This window comes from Nelumbo lutea, chromosome 2 (genome assembly GCF_056320005.1).
Source record: "Nelumbo lutea isolate HS-2025 chromosome 2, American lotus-T2T, whole genome shotgun sequence".
Lineage (NCBI taxonomy): Eukaryota > Viridiplantae > Streptophyta > Magnoliopsida > Proteales > Nelumbonaceae > Nelumbo > Nelumbo lutea.
The window spans coordinates 14,288,163-14,303,365 of record NC_142685.1 but is presented as its reverse complement, the minus strand read 5'-3'; the positions used below and the strand labels follow the sequence as shown (position 1 = coordinate 14,303,365).

General features: G+C 38.2%; 1 protein-coding gene across 2 annotated transcripts in view; it reads left to right on the top strand.

Annotated features, from left to right (window-relative positions):
- The first annotated feature begins 5,270 nt into the window (after positions 1-5,270).
- Positions 5,271-15,203, top strand: part of ARP5 (actin-related protein 5) — a 29,853-nt gene continuing 19,920 nt past the window's right edge. Inside the window, exons 1-2 of one of the 2 annotated variants that reach the window (XM_088971047.1) lie at positions 5,271-5,602; positions 5,691-5,761. In XM_088971047.1, the coding sequence (XP_088827173.1) occupies positions 5,502-5,602; positions 5,691-5,761 (172 nt within the window). In that variant the 5' untranslated portion in view covers positions 5,271-5,501. The remainder of the gene's footprint in view (positions 5,603-5,690; positions 5,762-15,203) is intronic. The other variant, XM_088971048.1, reaches the window with a different exon arrangement.

The following is a 15,203-nucleotide window of genomic DNA, read 5'->3' as shown; positions in this document are numbered from 1 at the left end:
CCAAAGCTCACATCGTCTTATGGTTGTCAAATATACCGAAAGATCTTTAAAAATAAACTTGCCACAAGGCACTTACATTTTAAAAAACGTGCAAATTTAATATCTACGATTAATCTATCGTCAGCTATATCATATGCAACTTGAAATTTTTGAAAATATTAAAATTATGCTTTAAAGTAAAATATTGTTCATCATTTTCTTCATTGAGAAGATGAAGCAAAAGTGTAAGCTTTGGGTATTGAGTTTTGCAAGGAAATGATAATGTTCGTAGCCTTCGCAACAAGCGTTGGCTGCACCGTCTCGATGCCAATTCCCTCGATCTCTTTGTCATGTCTTCCATCAAGGCTGGCCACACCCTTTACGCTACCTCCATTATTAAGTCTATGCTTCGCTCTAGTTATCTCCCCCATATAAAGGCATGGAGTGTCATCGATAGTCACCTTGCCGCGTCCGGTGATTAAGATGACGTTTGATAAATCTGAAAATTCAGATCTGAAAAGTTAAAAAGATATTAAATGTGTCTGGAATCTGAAAAGATACATAAATGCTTTTCTACTTTTTAGATGATTTGAATCTATAAGTTTTGTGTTAGATCAACCCTTTACCATCTGAAATTTATTGATTTTACTATTTTACCCCTAAAACATACTATTTGGAAATGTTGAATTCAATTTGCATTATCTCATAAAAAATAAATTTCAACCACAAAATAATATTAAAACAATACACATACAAAAATAATAAATTCATAATTACTAATTAATAAATGAAATGATTAAAATTAAAATATAATTAATGACTATAAAATATTAAAATAATTTTTAATTTTTAATTTTTAAAATTTAATGAAACAATTAAAAATTACTAGTTAATAAAAATAATTAATAATTAACACAAATAAATTTAATAAAAAATAATCAATGTCTAATAAAAGATATTAAAATAATTAATAATTAATAAAAAATTATTATTATTCACCGAACCAACGCCACTACATGTCGTAGCGACGGTGACGGTGGTGGGAAGACAGGGGAGGGAGGGAGAGAGAGAGAGATGTTGAATGTTTAGGTTTTCTAGGTTTGGGGTTATCAGGGGTAACTCACGTCATTTCCAAAATATTGTAAGGATATTTTGGACTATGCATCGGCTCTGAAACGCGTCTGAGCGCGTTAAGAGCTGACCCAAGGTCTTTTATTTTTAGATCTGAAAATAAGATTCAAACCAAATTGAATAGGTTAAACCATAGCATTTTCATATTCAGGCTTCTAAAAGTGCAATGAAACGCCACCTAAGTAGGTGTTTGGCATCAATGTTGGGAACATCACACTTTTTTTCAAAAAAAATGCTTATTTTTTGTTTGGAATCAGTGCTGCTACATCGGCATTTAACAGCACTGATTTTGTTTGATACCAATGTTGACAACAACATTTTCAACATTGATCTATATTATCCAATGTCCACATTGATGTCACATCATTGCACCATTGGTGTTGCTTCAGACCACACTTTCCCAAATTCCAAGGCATGGGTTTAAACTTCTTTTTATGCAAAATTGCTATCAAAGAAGAGGGCATTGTTTGAAGTGCCACTTTCTCTGATATGACGCCTACATGACACCATTTTCTCATAAAACAACATCGATGCCAAACACCCACCAAGTATTGCAGACTTTCGCAATGGCTATTTTTTTTTATCGTAAGTGGTCTCTTTGGATTTAGATCTGGAGTTCTGGACCACTCAAACTATCATGGAAATTACTTCTCGCCAAAATGTTGTACCAAAACAAATATTATAAAGCTGAAGAGATGATGGATTTCGAATTTCAAGTTACCTATGAAAGCTCATATAATTACTGCCAGAGTTAATGCTTTTTTAATAAAAATTTTGAATGCTAGAAATCCCTTTCTGATCTTTATAGTGGTTCTATTATTTCTTATTATCATTTTCTTTTTAAAACTAGAGAATGATCTCGTACTAAGTACGGGGTAGCTAAATATGTGTATAATTTAGTTTAAAGTTTACTATATCAAAAATTAAATAAAAAAAACTAATATGGGTCTTGCATCTTTATAATTTGACAGTCTATTCTGACCTGTTTTATTTGAAAACCATTATTAATTTATGTTTTTTTAATTTGATTTAAGATATAAAATGATATCTTATTCGTAAACAATAACCCACTTTATTTGGTATTTACTATTTATCTAATAAATCTATTTTGAAAAGTTAAATCAGGTTGCTTCCTAAAAGTTAAATCAAGTTTGTAATTGATAAAGTATTTTCTTTTTGAAAAAAAAATCATTTAAAAAAACATGGGTTTATGGTAATCTTTTAAAGGATCCCACCATTTGTATTTAATAGACTATGGGTAAACATGTGTTAAGCTAATAAATAACTATCTATTAAGAATGTTTAGGAGTGAAACTACCCACTTTTTGAATCATACTTATTGAATTAATAGGATGCCATGTGTCTAAATGGTGGTAGTGGGCTGTGGGCTTTAAAACAACTTTTCAGAAAATGTCATGTGTTTAGCTTTCTGAAAAAATGAGAAAGCCAAATGATAAATGGTGGGAGGCTATAGACTAGTAGTGGATTGTGGGTTTTAGCAGTAATTTTTCATAAATTGCCGCGTGTCTAGCTTTGTAGAAAATGAACTTCTAAAAAAATGCCATGTGCCTAGATTTCCAAAAAAAATGAGAATGCCACGTGCCTAAATGGTAGGGGTAGGTATATATATATATATGTATGTATTAGATTTCTTATCAAGTCTTGTCACTCCTATCTCTTATACGACTATTTAATTCCGTAATGTGGTGCATTCGTCGTGTTACTGTCCCGGCCATATCCGATGATGCCCGGCCCAATACAGTTGCCTACAAATGTTGTGCTTGTTAAATGTTCCAATTTTGACAATACTTGGATTCAACATTAGTTGAGAAACAGAGATTTGAGAAAGAGAGAAGGGAGAAGAAGAGAGATGGTTTATAGGACCGGATAGGGAATCATTATGGGGTCAGCTTTCGGGTCGAAAAAATAAAAAATAAAAAATGGCCACAAACCGTTGTTCGATTCAATGGTTCAACCGCACATGTCAGTGGTTTGTTGACTAAATAAACGATTATTTGCCAAAAAACGGTTTTGGGGTGAAATGAAATCAGTCAGGTGATTAATTCCCAACTTTTTGCTATAGTCTTGCAAACCATGGTTTAAACTTCTTAGGAAAAGGGATGACATCCAAAGGGCATTTGTGTCTTTTTGCATGCCACTAAATGTCTGGTTAACGGTATGTACTAATTTGGCACATTTTGGAAATTTAGCTACTAGATTGACACATTTTGAAGTTTGGGGACCAAAGTGAGACTAGACCCAAAGTACATAGTATTAATATGCATATTTCTTTCTTTTATATATATATATATATATAAAGACATGGGATGTTAATCAAAACGGAGTTTGGATCTCCTACATAGTGCGTCCTACACAAGTTTCTGAATATCCAATCGTATGATTCCATATAAGCATCCAATCATGTGCAAATGTCGTACGTGTAATGAATGTTAATAGACGTTAAACACCCTTCTAACCTTTTCATATTAAACATTAAAGAAACAAGCAAAAAGAAAGATAGAACATTATGAACAAATTTATCGTTTACCCATAAGAGATGTGAGGGAGAGGGGTTCCTGTAAATCCCGTCTTTTTCTCAATTCCCTTCCCGCCTCCACTAGTACCACCATCTACTCCACCATCTTCTAATCCGTTGGTACCACCAATTTCAATAATTATTACCTCTCCTCTAACAGGTAATGGTACCATAGGAAGAACATTTATCCTCCGCCCAACAGATGCTACACTGTCTCACTACCTCCCAACCACTCCCTCCTTAAGCATGGTCCAACTCCGTTTAGTTGAAGACTTCCTTTATTTTTCTCAGTTGATCTCTCATCTGTCACCACTTTCTTTATAGAGATAGAAACAAAACTCAAATAATAATTAGATTACATTTGTAAATCTACAATTTGGCACAATGGGAAAGAACTTGGGAGTATCAAATTGTTTATGTACAAGCATTTTGATTTGATAGTGAGATCGATATTGAATTACCTGTTCTTTCTACAATATTATCATCTTTTATTTTTTATATTTTTAAAATGCAAATTAAGATGGTTATTTTCTTCGTCTTCTTCTTCTTCTTCTTTTTTAATGTTTGTTTGGAAACATCAAACAGTTTATGGTGAGTGGAACGATGGCTATGAGAAACAAAATGGAATGAGGATCTGAGGATCATCCAATTCACCAACCATGTGCTTGTGGGGTTGTGAAAATTAACAGTAGAAAGCTGTAATGGTGAATAGAATGATGGTTCTACGAAACCAAAAGAGTCAAAATGTCCCCAGTGGAGAATAATGGGAGAAACAAGGAAAAGTAGAGGTGGTGGCAATCTAGCAGAATAGAGAACACCCACTTGATAATAAATATTTTAAAAGACCACTGGATGCATTTGTTTATGGTGGCCCAAACAACCCATGATGCACGCTTAGTAAAAATTTGCTCGATTATCATAAAAAAATTTAAGTTTCATAGTATTGCAAGGCAGATCGAATTAAAACTAGTTAATGTTTTTTAAAGCCCAAATGCAAAATTTCCATTCAATAGATAGGGGTACATTTTAAGACAAAATATATGGTGACGTAGTTGATTGAATGTAATAATAAATACACATTGTTAAACATGAAATTTCATTTTAATAGACAGAAATAAATAAAAAAATAAACAGATTTTAATATGATTGATTGAAATTTATATTTAATGTGATATCATCAACATATATAAAACATAAATCGGACTCATTTACGTGTCCATGTATCCATTTTGAATTCGATTAATATATTAAAATTTGTATAAAATTAGCATAAATTTACAAAAATTAAATATGAAGCAAAAGATAGGCTATAAATAGAAAGAATAGGGTTACATAAATCCCAACTCTACCTAAAAATAAATATGAAAAATAAAGCCCTACTCCAAAGACAAATTCATGGTTATGAGGTCAATAATGGTTAAATGGATATCCAAATCCGATTTAAATAATGGCAAATATCTTATCTTTTGGTCCCCAACTTTAAAACGAATTTTCGAAATCTATTAATACAATACATGTCATTAAGTGGTATTTAAAAAGATATAAATGCCCTTCTAATAACATCTAATTCTCCTTATTAATCATTCAAACGTTGTTAAAATGAATTATGCATTTCAAAATTCGAGGACCAAAGTGGCAGTAGGCACACAGTAGAATATACTAATCGAGAATTTTCCGTATTTTCTTCTTTGGACGGTTCGCGTGGGTTGGGCGCCTAGTGTTCTCAAGTCTAAAGACACACACTCTCTCTCTGCGGCTGGGATAGTGTTCATGACACTGCGAGAAGCGAGCAAATTCTAACTGAGAACCCCCGAAGTCTCTGCTTGTTTGCTGAGAGCAGGAGGGGAGGGAGAGAATGCCTTACATAACGCGACCTTCGCGGCAATCTGACTACAACAATTTCCCTGCAAGTTGCCCCATCGTCATCGATAATGGCGGTTCCAACTTCCGGATCGGGTAATGAAAGGGATTGTCTTCCTTTATACCTCAATCTGTTAGTATTACTTGATTCTCTTTCATTTGATCAGTTTCTTCATTGATTTAGATGGGCGGGAGAGTCTGATCCTCGTATTACCTTCCGGAACGTTGTTCAGAGGCCTCGTCACAAAGCAACCGGTACACATTTTTCTAATTCGTTCCCTTCTTTATGTTTTTATGTAAAGTCGCGTCTCTGACAATTCAAGCAACTCGGCATAGTAAGAAAACCAATGCCTTGAAAATGTCTGAGGGGATTCATGGAAGAAACTTCCTGCTGTTTTCCCCTTCATTTCCCCCCTTTTCATGCTATTTTCTTGCCGTTTTTAGCTGGAAAATCATATCAGATGCATAATAATCATTAGACTTGTGTTTCTTTTGTCTTTACTTCAGTATGTATACGAATAGAATAGAGGATTCCATTTATTACCATATAGGCAAGCTGCCATAGAATTATAGGAACCATGTTCCCATGCTAATAGCCATGGTTTTTCGTCCTTTTCACTTCTCTTGTGCTTACATTAAAACCAAGACCTGTCAAAATCAACTAACATCAATGCATCTCAAATTCTTTAGCAAGAGGAACCTTAATAAGAGGATAATATGGTGGTTATAAGACAGGGGTATGAAACCATCCCCTACCGAGTTTAATTTTCCATTCTCCAAATCCATTTTCCTCCAACTCATTGAACACCTTCCCTGCAAATTCTTCTCCTCCCAGAAGAAACAACCATAATTTTTTTGCTCACTTCAACCTCCTTGTTCACTACTGTTCCGAATCAATGGAGCTTGACACTTTATATGTTTTATTGAACATCACATTGTTGGCTTTCTTCCCCTTCATCTTCATATTCTCTCTTTTCATTATCAATTGAAGGTTTTGTTCTATAGTTATCTTTTTCCACTACAAACCTTCACACTTGTCACGTCACTGCAAGCTTCCTCCGCCCTCACTACCTCCTCCTCTTCTGATTCTACGGCATTTGAGATATTTCCAACCACCTCCCTCGACTCACTGACACTGTATACCCACAAATTCTACCACCCCTCGCCTGTTCCACCAGGCCCCCCCTCCCCTCAATTCCTTTCCACTCTAATCTTCTTGGTTCTCCTTCCCTAAGTCCCTTCCACCAACACCACCCCTTTCTACTCCATCTTCTCTCTCCCCTCTTCCCTCAGACCTCTCTTTTTCTTTTTCACCCTCCTTCTCACACTACTATTATTACCTTCTCTTCCAATTTCTTCTTGAACACTTTTTTCTACACTTCCACCCTTCCCACTCCCTTTCATTTACTTAACTCCACTCATTTGTTCACCCCCCTGGAGATACTTGCCTCAGAAGGACCTTTCATGTTTCTCTACAGCAAAGACTCTTCCCTGCAACAATATTGGGTTTACTTGTTGCAAGTAACACACAATATGACCTTATGCATTGTATAACACAAATATAACATGGTATATAACACAAAAAAGGTGTCTGCCTGGCCCTTTTCCTTGACTGAGAGGGTGCTTAACATGTTTGCAAACATGGCATGGTATATGGCACGTCCTAGAGAACACCTTGTCACCTAGGTATCAGCATCACCTTGATAACTATGTTTTGTAACTTTATATAAAAAAGCAACAATGATATAAATTGAAGAAGATACAACAAATTTCCATATTTTAAATCTAACAAAATGTTTCACATCAAAACACAGAATTATCATAACTAAAAAGGTAGGGACAATAACGTATTAAATCTATGTATTTTCATATTTTGAACATAGTATTTGCAATGTCATAAGATTAAATAGAATAATATCATAAGTTGCAATTTTCTAATTTTAATTATATATATACATATATAAATAAAAAAAAAATTGAAGAATAAAAAGGAAATTCTTTAAATTGAAAAATATGCAGTACATCTCAAAATATTGGTTGTCTAGATGACAAACCATATGCTTAACAGGATTACACTGAAAATGAATCAAAATTACATGGATTCAATTCCAAAATATTTCAGAAGTTCTCCAACAGATCTTCCTTGTGTACTTGGTCGAACTCTGGAAGTCTTAGGGCCGAAGCAGAAATCATATTGCCCACTCCTGCTATCAGATATTCTATGTTTTTTTGACTTGTCTTCAAATACCCTTCTATTCCTTTCTTTCCAAATGGCCCAACACACTGCAAATGGAATACAACTCCACAAGATTTTGGCTTTCTTGCTTCCTCTTATTTTAGGCCACAAGGAAAAGATTTCTGCTGATGTCACTGGATGGAAAGCAGCCATTCCAAACAGATGAGAGAAGAACTTCAACTTCCACATAAAGTTTGCCACATTGCATGAGAAGAATAAATGGGGAACTGTTTCCTCCGCTTCACTGCACATATAACAACAATTTGCAAGCTGCCAGCCTCTGGATTTCAGATGATCGCTGGTTAAGATACTATCATGTGCCACCAGCCACGCAAAAGCCTCTACCCTTGGGGGCACATGATTGCCCCACACACCCTTTATCTGATTTGAATCCCTACCATCTCTCAGCAGAGCCTTGTAAAAGGATTTAACTGAGAATCATCTTTCTTTGCAATCTTTCCACCACAAACCATCTGTTGTATCTCTGGAAATGTTAGCCTCTTCCAATTTCTCCAATAGCTGAATGCATTCTTCCACTTCTTGGTCCAATAAAGGTCTTCTAAACTTTGGATTCCAGACCACTTGCTCCCCCCTCCATTCGTAACACTGCTTAATTGGCACTTTCTGTTCTGTCAATTTACAAAGTCTAGGACATACCTCACATAATCTTCCCAAAACCTTACCTTGCAACCTTCCCCACTTTAAACTTAACTAAAGTTCTGAAATTTTGATTGAAGCTCATGATTCCTTTCCATACACTCACCCCATAAGAAATTCTTACCTCCCTAAATTCCCACCCGAACCTCATCACTCCATATTTCCTACCACCACCCTTCTCCATAATGCCTCCCTTTCTCCCTCTTGCCCAAACATCCACAACCATTTCCCTAACAGAACTTTATTAAATAGCTTTACCCTTCTTAGCCCTAAGCCTCCCCCCTCCTTTGCTCTACACACCTTCTCCCACTTAACCAGGTGGAATTTTTTTGTCCCCCTCACCCCTTCCCGTAGAAAGTCCGCTGAATTTTTTCCACCCTTGCAGCCACTTCTTTGGGGACTTTCAAGAGGGAAAGGTAATATGTTGGCAGACTCAGTGTTTTAAAAGTGAAAGGCACAAAAAAGGTGCAAGGGCCATTTTGCGCCTGAGGCGCAAGGCACAAGCCAAGGCATGTGCCTTTTTAAGGCAAGGCGCACAATTAAAAAAAACTAAAAAATAAAAAAATACAAACAATTATAAAACATAATATTAATAAAAATATAAACTTAAGTTTAAAAATAAATGCTTTAAAAACCTATTATCTAAAATTAAAATGCATAAGCATAATATGTAAAGCATATTCAAATGAGAATTTAAAATGAAATCACACATATAAAACATTTTCAACCATATAAAACCCATAATCTCTTCTTTTCCCAATTGCATCAAGTAGCTAATGTGACATATTACATTCTTAATTCTACGATCCACCTTTGTGCCATGCCCCTCGAAGCAAGCCCAAACATCGGAGCTTCGAGAATCCCCTATTTGGTAATGTTGTCCATTTATTCATCCTAATAAAATATCTTCTTAAAAGCAATCAAAACTATAAAATCATTATTTTTTTTTGTGTGAAAACTAAGAATTTAAGACCCTAACATGGACTTATTTGGGATGGCCTCGAGGGGTGTGGCACTGGGGTCTGGGGGCAGAGCCCCCGGCCCAGCCGCCAAACTCAAAAAAAGGAAAAAGCGGCAAATTTTCAAAAGGCGCACGCCTGGTCTAAGGCGCAAGGCTCACCAAGCGCACACCTAGGCGCTGGTGCACCTTTTGAATGGGCTGCGCCTAGGACCTGGGCGAGGCACCTCCCCTAAAATGCACCTCGCCTGTGCACCTAGGCGCGTCTTTTAAATCATTGGGCAGACTTGAGAGAACACTCTTAATGAGTGTGATTCTCCCACCCAAAGAGAGGTACTTGGCTTTCCATCTGTCTAACCTCCTCTCCACCCTTTCTAATAAAGGTTTCCATATACTACTTGATGATGCCCTTGCTCCCACCGGTAACCCAAGATAAATGAAAGGCAGCTCCTCTACCTCACAATCCAGCACCTCTGCAAACTGTCTCACTTCCTCAGCTCTTAAGTCCCCAACTCCTATCAAAAAGCTCTTCTATAAGTTTACCTCTAGGTCCTCTAGGCCAGTCAGCATCTCAAAATTGGCCAAAATAGCTCTTAGGTTTAGGACTTGGAATGCTGAAGCGTCTAAAAATATTAGGGTATCATCAGCGTATTGTAGATGAGTGATACTCAGGCCTTCATTTCCAACTTTGAATCCTTCTATCCATTCCCTCTGCGCTCCTTTCTTCATGATCAAGTTAAGTGCCTCCATCACTATGACAAACAGGAAGGGGGGAAGTGGATCCCCTTGCCTCAGCCCTCTAGAGGCTTGAAAAAAATTCTGATGACACACCATTAATTTACCATGAGAAGGTGGCTGAAGAAATGCACCCATATATCCAACCCCTCCAGACCTCCCCAAACCCCATCAACCTTTGCATTTCCTCCAAGAATCCCCATTCAACATGGTCATAAGCCTTTTCTATGTCTAGCTTACAAACCAAGCCTGGTCTTCCACTTCTTAATCTTGAATCTATACATTCACTAGCCACCAATATCCTATCCAAAATCTATCTACTTTCTACAAAGGCCGTTTGAGTCTCCCCCATCACCTCCTGAATAACTTTTCTCAGCCTACCTGCCAGTACTTTTTCCAATATTTTGTAGGGACTACTCAGCAAACTTATTGGCCTGAATTCTGTTATGTTCACTGCACCGCTTTTCTTCTGTATTAAAGAAATGAAGGTTGCATTCTCCTTCCTGTCTACATTCTTGGATTCCCAGAACTCCTTGAGCATCTGCATAAAATCCTCTTGTAAAAAGTACCAGCAGCTTTTAATGAAGTTAAAATTAAAGCCGTCTGGTCCTGGTGCTTTGTCCCCATTGATTTTTTTTCAGGGCCTCCTTCACCTCTCCAACTTCAGGATCCCTTTCCAGCCATCCTGCCGCACTGTTGCTTAGTCTCTTTGGTTCCAACTCTCCCAAGGATATCCAACTCCACCCTCTCCCCGTGTACAGCTTCTTATAATATGAAACCACTTTATCTTGGATATCTTCCCATGTGTTGAACACCTCCTCCTCCACTTGAATCTTAGTAATCAATTTTCTTCTTATTCTCCCATTTGCAAAAGCATGGAAGAAGAAGTATTTTTATCTCCCTTTTTCAACTAAATAGCCCTAGATTTTTGTCTCCACCTAACTTCCTCCCTCAACATCAAGTTCTTTAGATCAAATTCCAATACGACCATCTCATTTTGATTCTCTCTCCTAAAATCTCCTTCCTCTCTTACTCTTTCTAATCTGGCCAGCTTTTCCAAGATTTCTTTTTTCCTGTCATCCTCCCCTCCAAATGTTTCCTTCCTCCTCTCCCTTAGTTATTGCTTGATTACTTGCAATTTTTTGAAGACTTTTATATCCACTGCCACTTGCACTTCTTTCCACTTGTTTTCTACCCATTCTACAATGTTTGGTTGCGGAAGCCATTCATTCTCGAACCTGAAAGGTTTGAAGCCTGTAGCAGCCGCAAAATTTCTCAACAGGATTGGTCTATGGTCTGATAATTGGATGGTTAATGGTTCCTGAACCACTTCACCCACATAACCTGCCCAATCTTCTGAGGAGGCTAGGTGACCACAGGGCGCCCAGGTGCCTAGGTGTTGGAACTTTAAAATATTAATTTTCTTGAGTTTTTACTTTATCTATGCTTTTTGTAAGCTATTTTATTGGTTTTGTGTGCTAACTAGCAAGCATGTACACTCACTATTAACTCTATAAATCATTCAAATGAATATAAAACTATAAATTTCATATAACTAGCAAGCATGAACACAGTACCCTAACTATACACTAACTAGCAAGCATGTACACTAACTATTAACTGAAAAAAAAAATAAGCGCAGGAACTAGGAAGGGAGGGGAGGAGTATAGGGGCAGAAGAAGAGGAAGAAGAAGAAGTATAGAGGATTAGGGGCAGGGAGGAGTATAGATCCCTGTTTTTTCAAAAAAAAAAAAAAAAGAAAAAAGGGACTGGGAACAGTCAAGGGGCGGAGAGGAGTATAGGGGTGGAACCCCTGTTTTTTCAAAAAAAAAAGGGACTGAGACTAGGACTAGCGACTGAGAGCAATCAGGGGCAGAAGAAGTGAGTGGAGCTGTAGAGGAAGGGAGAGTATAGGGACAGAGCCCCTGTTTTTTCGAAAAAAAAGCAAAAAATGTCTGAAGCTGGGCTGGAAGAAGCAGAAGCTGGGCTGGAAGAAGAAGAGAAAAACTTACCTGCTGAAGCTGAGGTGCGATGGAGTTCGGCTGGGGAATGAAGTCTTCGGTTCTCCTCCCTCTCCAGTCGAACCGAAAAAACTCTTATGCATGTAACCGAAGAAGAAGAAAAAGGCTTTGTATTGTTGTCTTAATAATAAAATAATGATAATATGTAACCGATTTTATTTTAAAAGAATAAAACATCTAATAAAATATCAAAATAACAAATAAAAAAAAATTATTAGATGTATGTAGGCACCCGCCTAGTCGCCTAGGCGCCCGCTTAAGTCTCTGGGCGGGTGCCTAGTATACAAAATCTGGGGCGTGTTTGGGTAAGGCGCCCATGGAAAACCGCCTAGTCGCCTACTATGGTCCAGCCTTCTGAGAGTGGCTGGAACTTGGCCATTCGACCATGTAAACTTCCCTCCAACCAACGGTGGATCAATTGTCTCATTATTGGTTATAAATTCTTCAAACCTCCTCATACCTTCAGAAGTTCTTCTCTCCCTTCTACCCTTCATTTCATTCCTCCTCCTTACCATGTTGAAATCCCCACCCACACACCAAGGCCCATCCCACTTTTGTCTCAACCCTTCTAATTCTTCCCACATCTTCTCCCTCTCCCCCTCCTCGTTTGGCCCATACACATTTGTTAAACCCCATCTCCAATCCCCATTTACTTCTTGTAAGCATACTGATACTGAGAACACTCCAACATCCTCCCCAACCTTTTTAAAGATCCCTGGATTCCATATAATTACAGCTCCCCCTGACAGACCTGAAGCTTTAAGCTCCACCCACTCTCCTCCCTCTTCCCCCCATATTTCTTTTTTCATTTTCATATCAAAGTTTTCCAATTTTGTTTCTTGGAGTAAAACCACCTTTGGTTTAAAGCTTCAGAGCAAGTTCCTTACTACCTCCCTCCTCCTTCCATCTCTCAGCCCTCTTATGTTCCAACTAAGAATCCTCATCTTCCTCCCCCTCCCCCCAAATTACTTGAGCTCGTCCAACCCTTCCTCTTCTCCTCCCTCCTCGTCCCACTCCTTTATTTTTTCTAGATATTCTTCCCTCTTCTTCTTCTCCTCTCTTTTCTTTTTTTTTTCAAACTTTTCAAATGCTATTTTCTCTAAGCCTTCCCCTCCCCAGAAGACTAGCCCGAGAGACTTTCCGACCTCCACCTCCCTCTCCACCATTTTATTAATACTTACCTTCCCAGTTTGTATTATTTTCTCAGCTTCGTGATCCTTTTGTATCTGTTCTTCTTTATCTTTCTCTCCATTCCCTTCCCCAATCACTGATCCTTCATCTTCTCCCCTTTGTTCCCCTCCTTCTAATCTCTATGAAGAGTTTTTAGGTCTTCTTTTTCTGTTGTAAACCTTATTTCGTCTTCCACCCTTTTTCTCCTCCTCTCTCAGAGGTCTCTTCACTGAAGTTTTCTCCCTGTCCCTCCTTATATTTCATTTCCTTCTTCCCCTTCCTCTCTGATTAGAGTTTCTAGCACTAGAATGCTCGTCACTCCAGGCTGACATACCTCTTCAAATCTAGGCGATGATACCATGATGCTTGAATCGGCACTCCCATACTCCTTTTCTTTCCTTCCTTCTAATTCCTTCTCTGTATTCTCTATAGGGTTCGAATCCTGGTTGACCGAGAGACACTCCCCCTCTTGAATGTGCAACTTCCCTGATGTCTCTGACTCTTCTTCCTCTTCTCCTTGAGATTTCTCTTCCTTATAACCCTCTTTCTTGGAGTTGGAGTTTGAAACCCCTTCTTTTAGCCTATTGGGAGAATCTTTTTTTTGTCGTTCTGGCTTTCTGGCTCTTTACTTTCTTCTGACTCCACCGGCTTCTCTTCCGTATCTGTTCTATGCACCTCTTCTTTTGCTGCCGAGCTTGTCGTTCTTCTTTTGTCTACCTCGCTGCCTAGAATCTTAAACTTTCTTCCCTTCTCATACTTGGTCACCCCCAGATCCAATTTCCGCTTTCTTCTTCATTGTGCTCAGTGCTATCTTGTTTCCTGGATATCAATCATTCGAAACTGGATTTCTTCGAAATTAGGCCTGTTTTTCCTTTTTTACCTCCCTATTCTCCCTTTCTTTCTTACTGTTCCCTGTTTTAAAGTTTACCGCTAACCTGTTAAAGCGGTTAACACCTTCCTCCCTAACCCTGGCTGGTGCCAGTTTCTTTCCCCATCGAATCGCCCCCCCTCTTTATCACTTTCTCCTCCTACTTATCCCGGGCTCAATAACCTTCAAGTGTCCCTTATGCTGAACTGCCACCTCACTCTTGCCTTCCATGCGTCTCCTTCTTCTTAATGATACTGCCACCTCATCATCTTCTTCCTCTTCCCTTCGTCTCTTTGTCTCCTTCGGCCTCTTCATCTCCTCCCCTGTTTCCGCACTCTTCCTCTCTCCTTCCTCCTCCGCTCGATCTTCTTCCTCTCTCCTCCCCTTGTCCTGGGTTGCCTCTGCCCCTCGATACCTCTCAGCTCAAAAGTAGGTACCATCTACTCCCCCTCTACAAACAACCTCAGATCGTACCATTCACCTGCAAAACCCAAGCACAGCCTCTTTGGGATGTTAGAAATGTTTTCGACTTCAACTAGTATCCTCACCATGTCCATTTTCTCCCAAGTTCTATTTCTGTCGTCCATCCTAATGAATCTTCCGCATGCGGAACCTATTTCCTCAAATGTATTGATACACCAAGCATGTAGTGGGATCCGTACAATGTCTATCCATACTGTCCCCTTCTGCCTACCTTCTACCAGTTCCCCAGCCACCGGCGACCATCTATCCAGCCTCAGATTGAAGTCTCTTACCTTTTTTTTTTCTCTTCCTCTAAAACCTTTTCAGAAAATTATCTATTATGAAACATTACCAGTAAAAGCTCTTTGTGCAGTTTTCGTACTCCCAAAACCTTTGCGAGAGCGAGGCTGCTCTCCATTGAAACTTGAAAGCTTTAAAGAAACAGCAAGCATAAAATAAAATTTGACAGAAAGAGGAAAAAAGATGAATAAACAAAAATTACGAACTGAAGAGATGATAAAAGAACCTTCCATTTTTCCCATTTATGTACTTCAAATTTGTCTGCCTTTGTTTCATCACAGTTTGTGGGC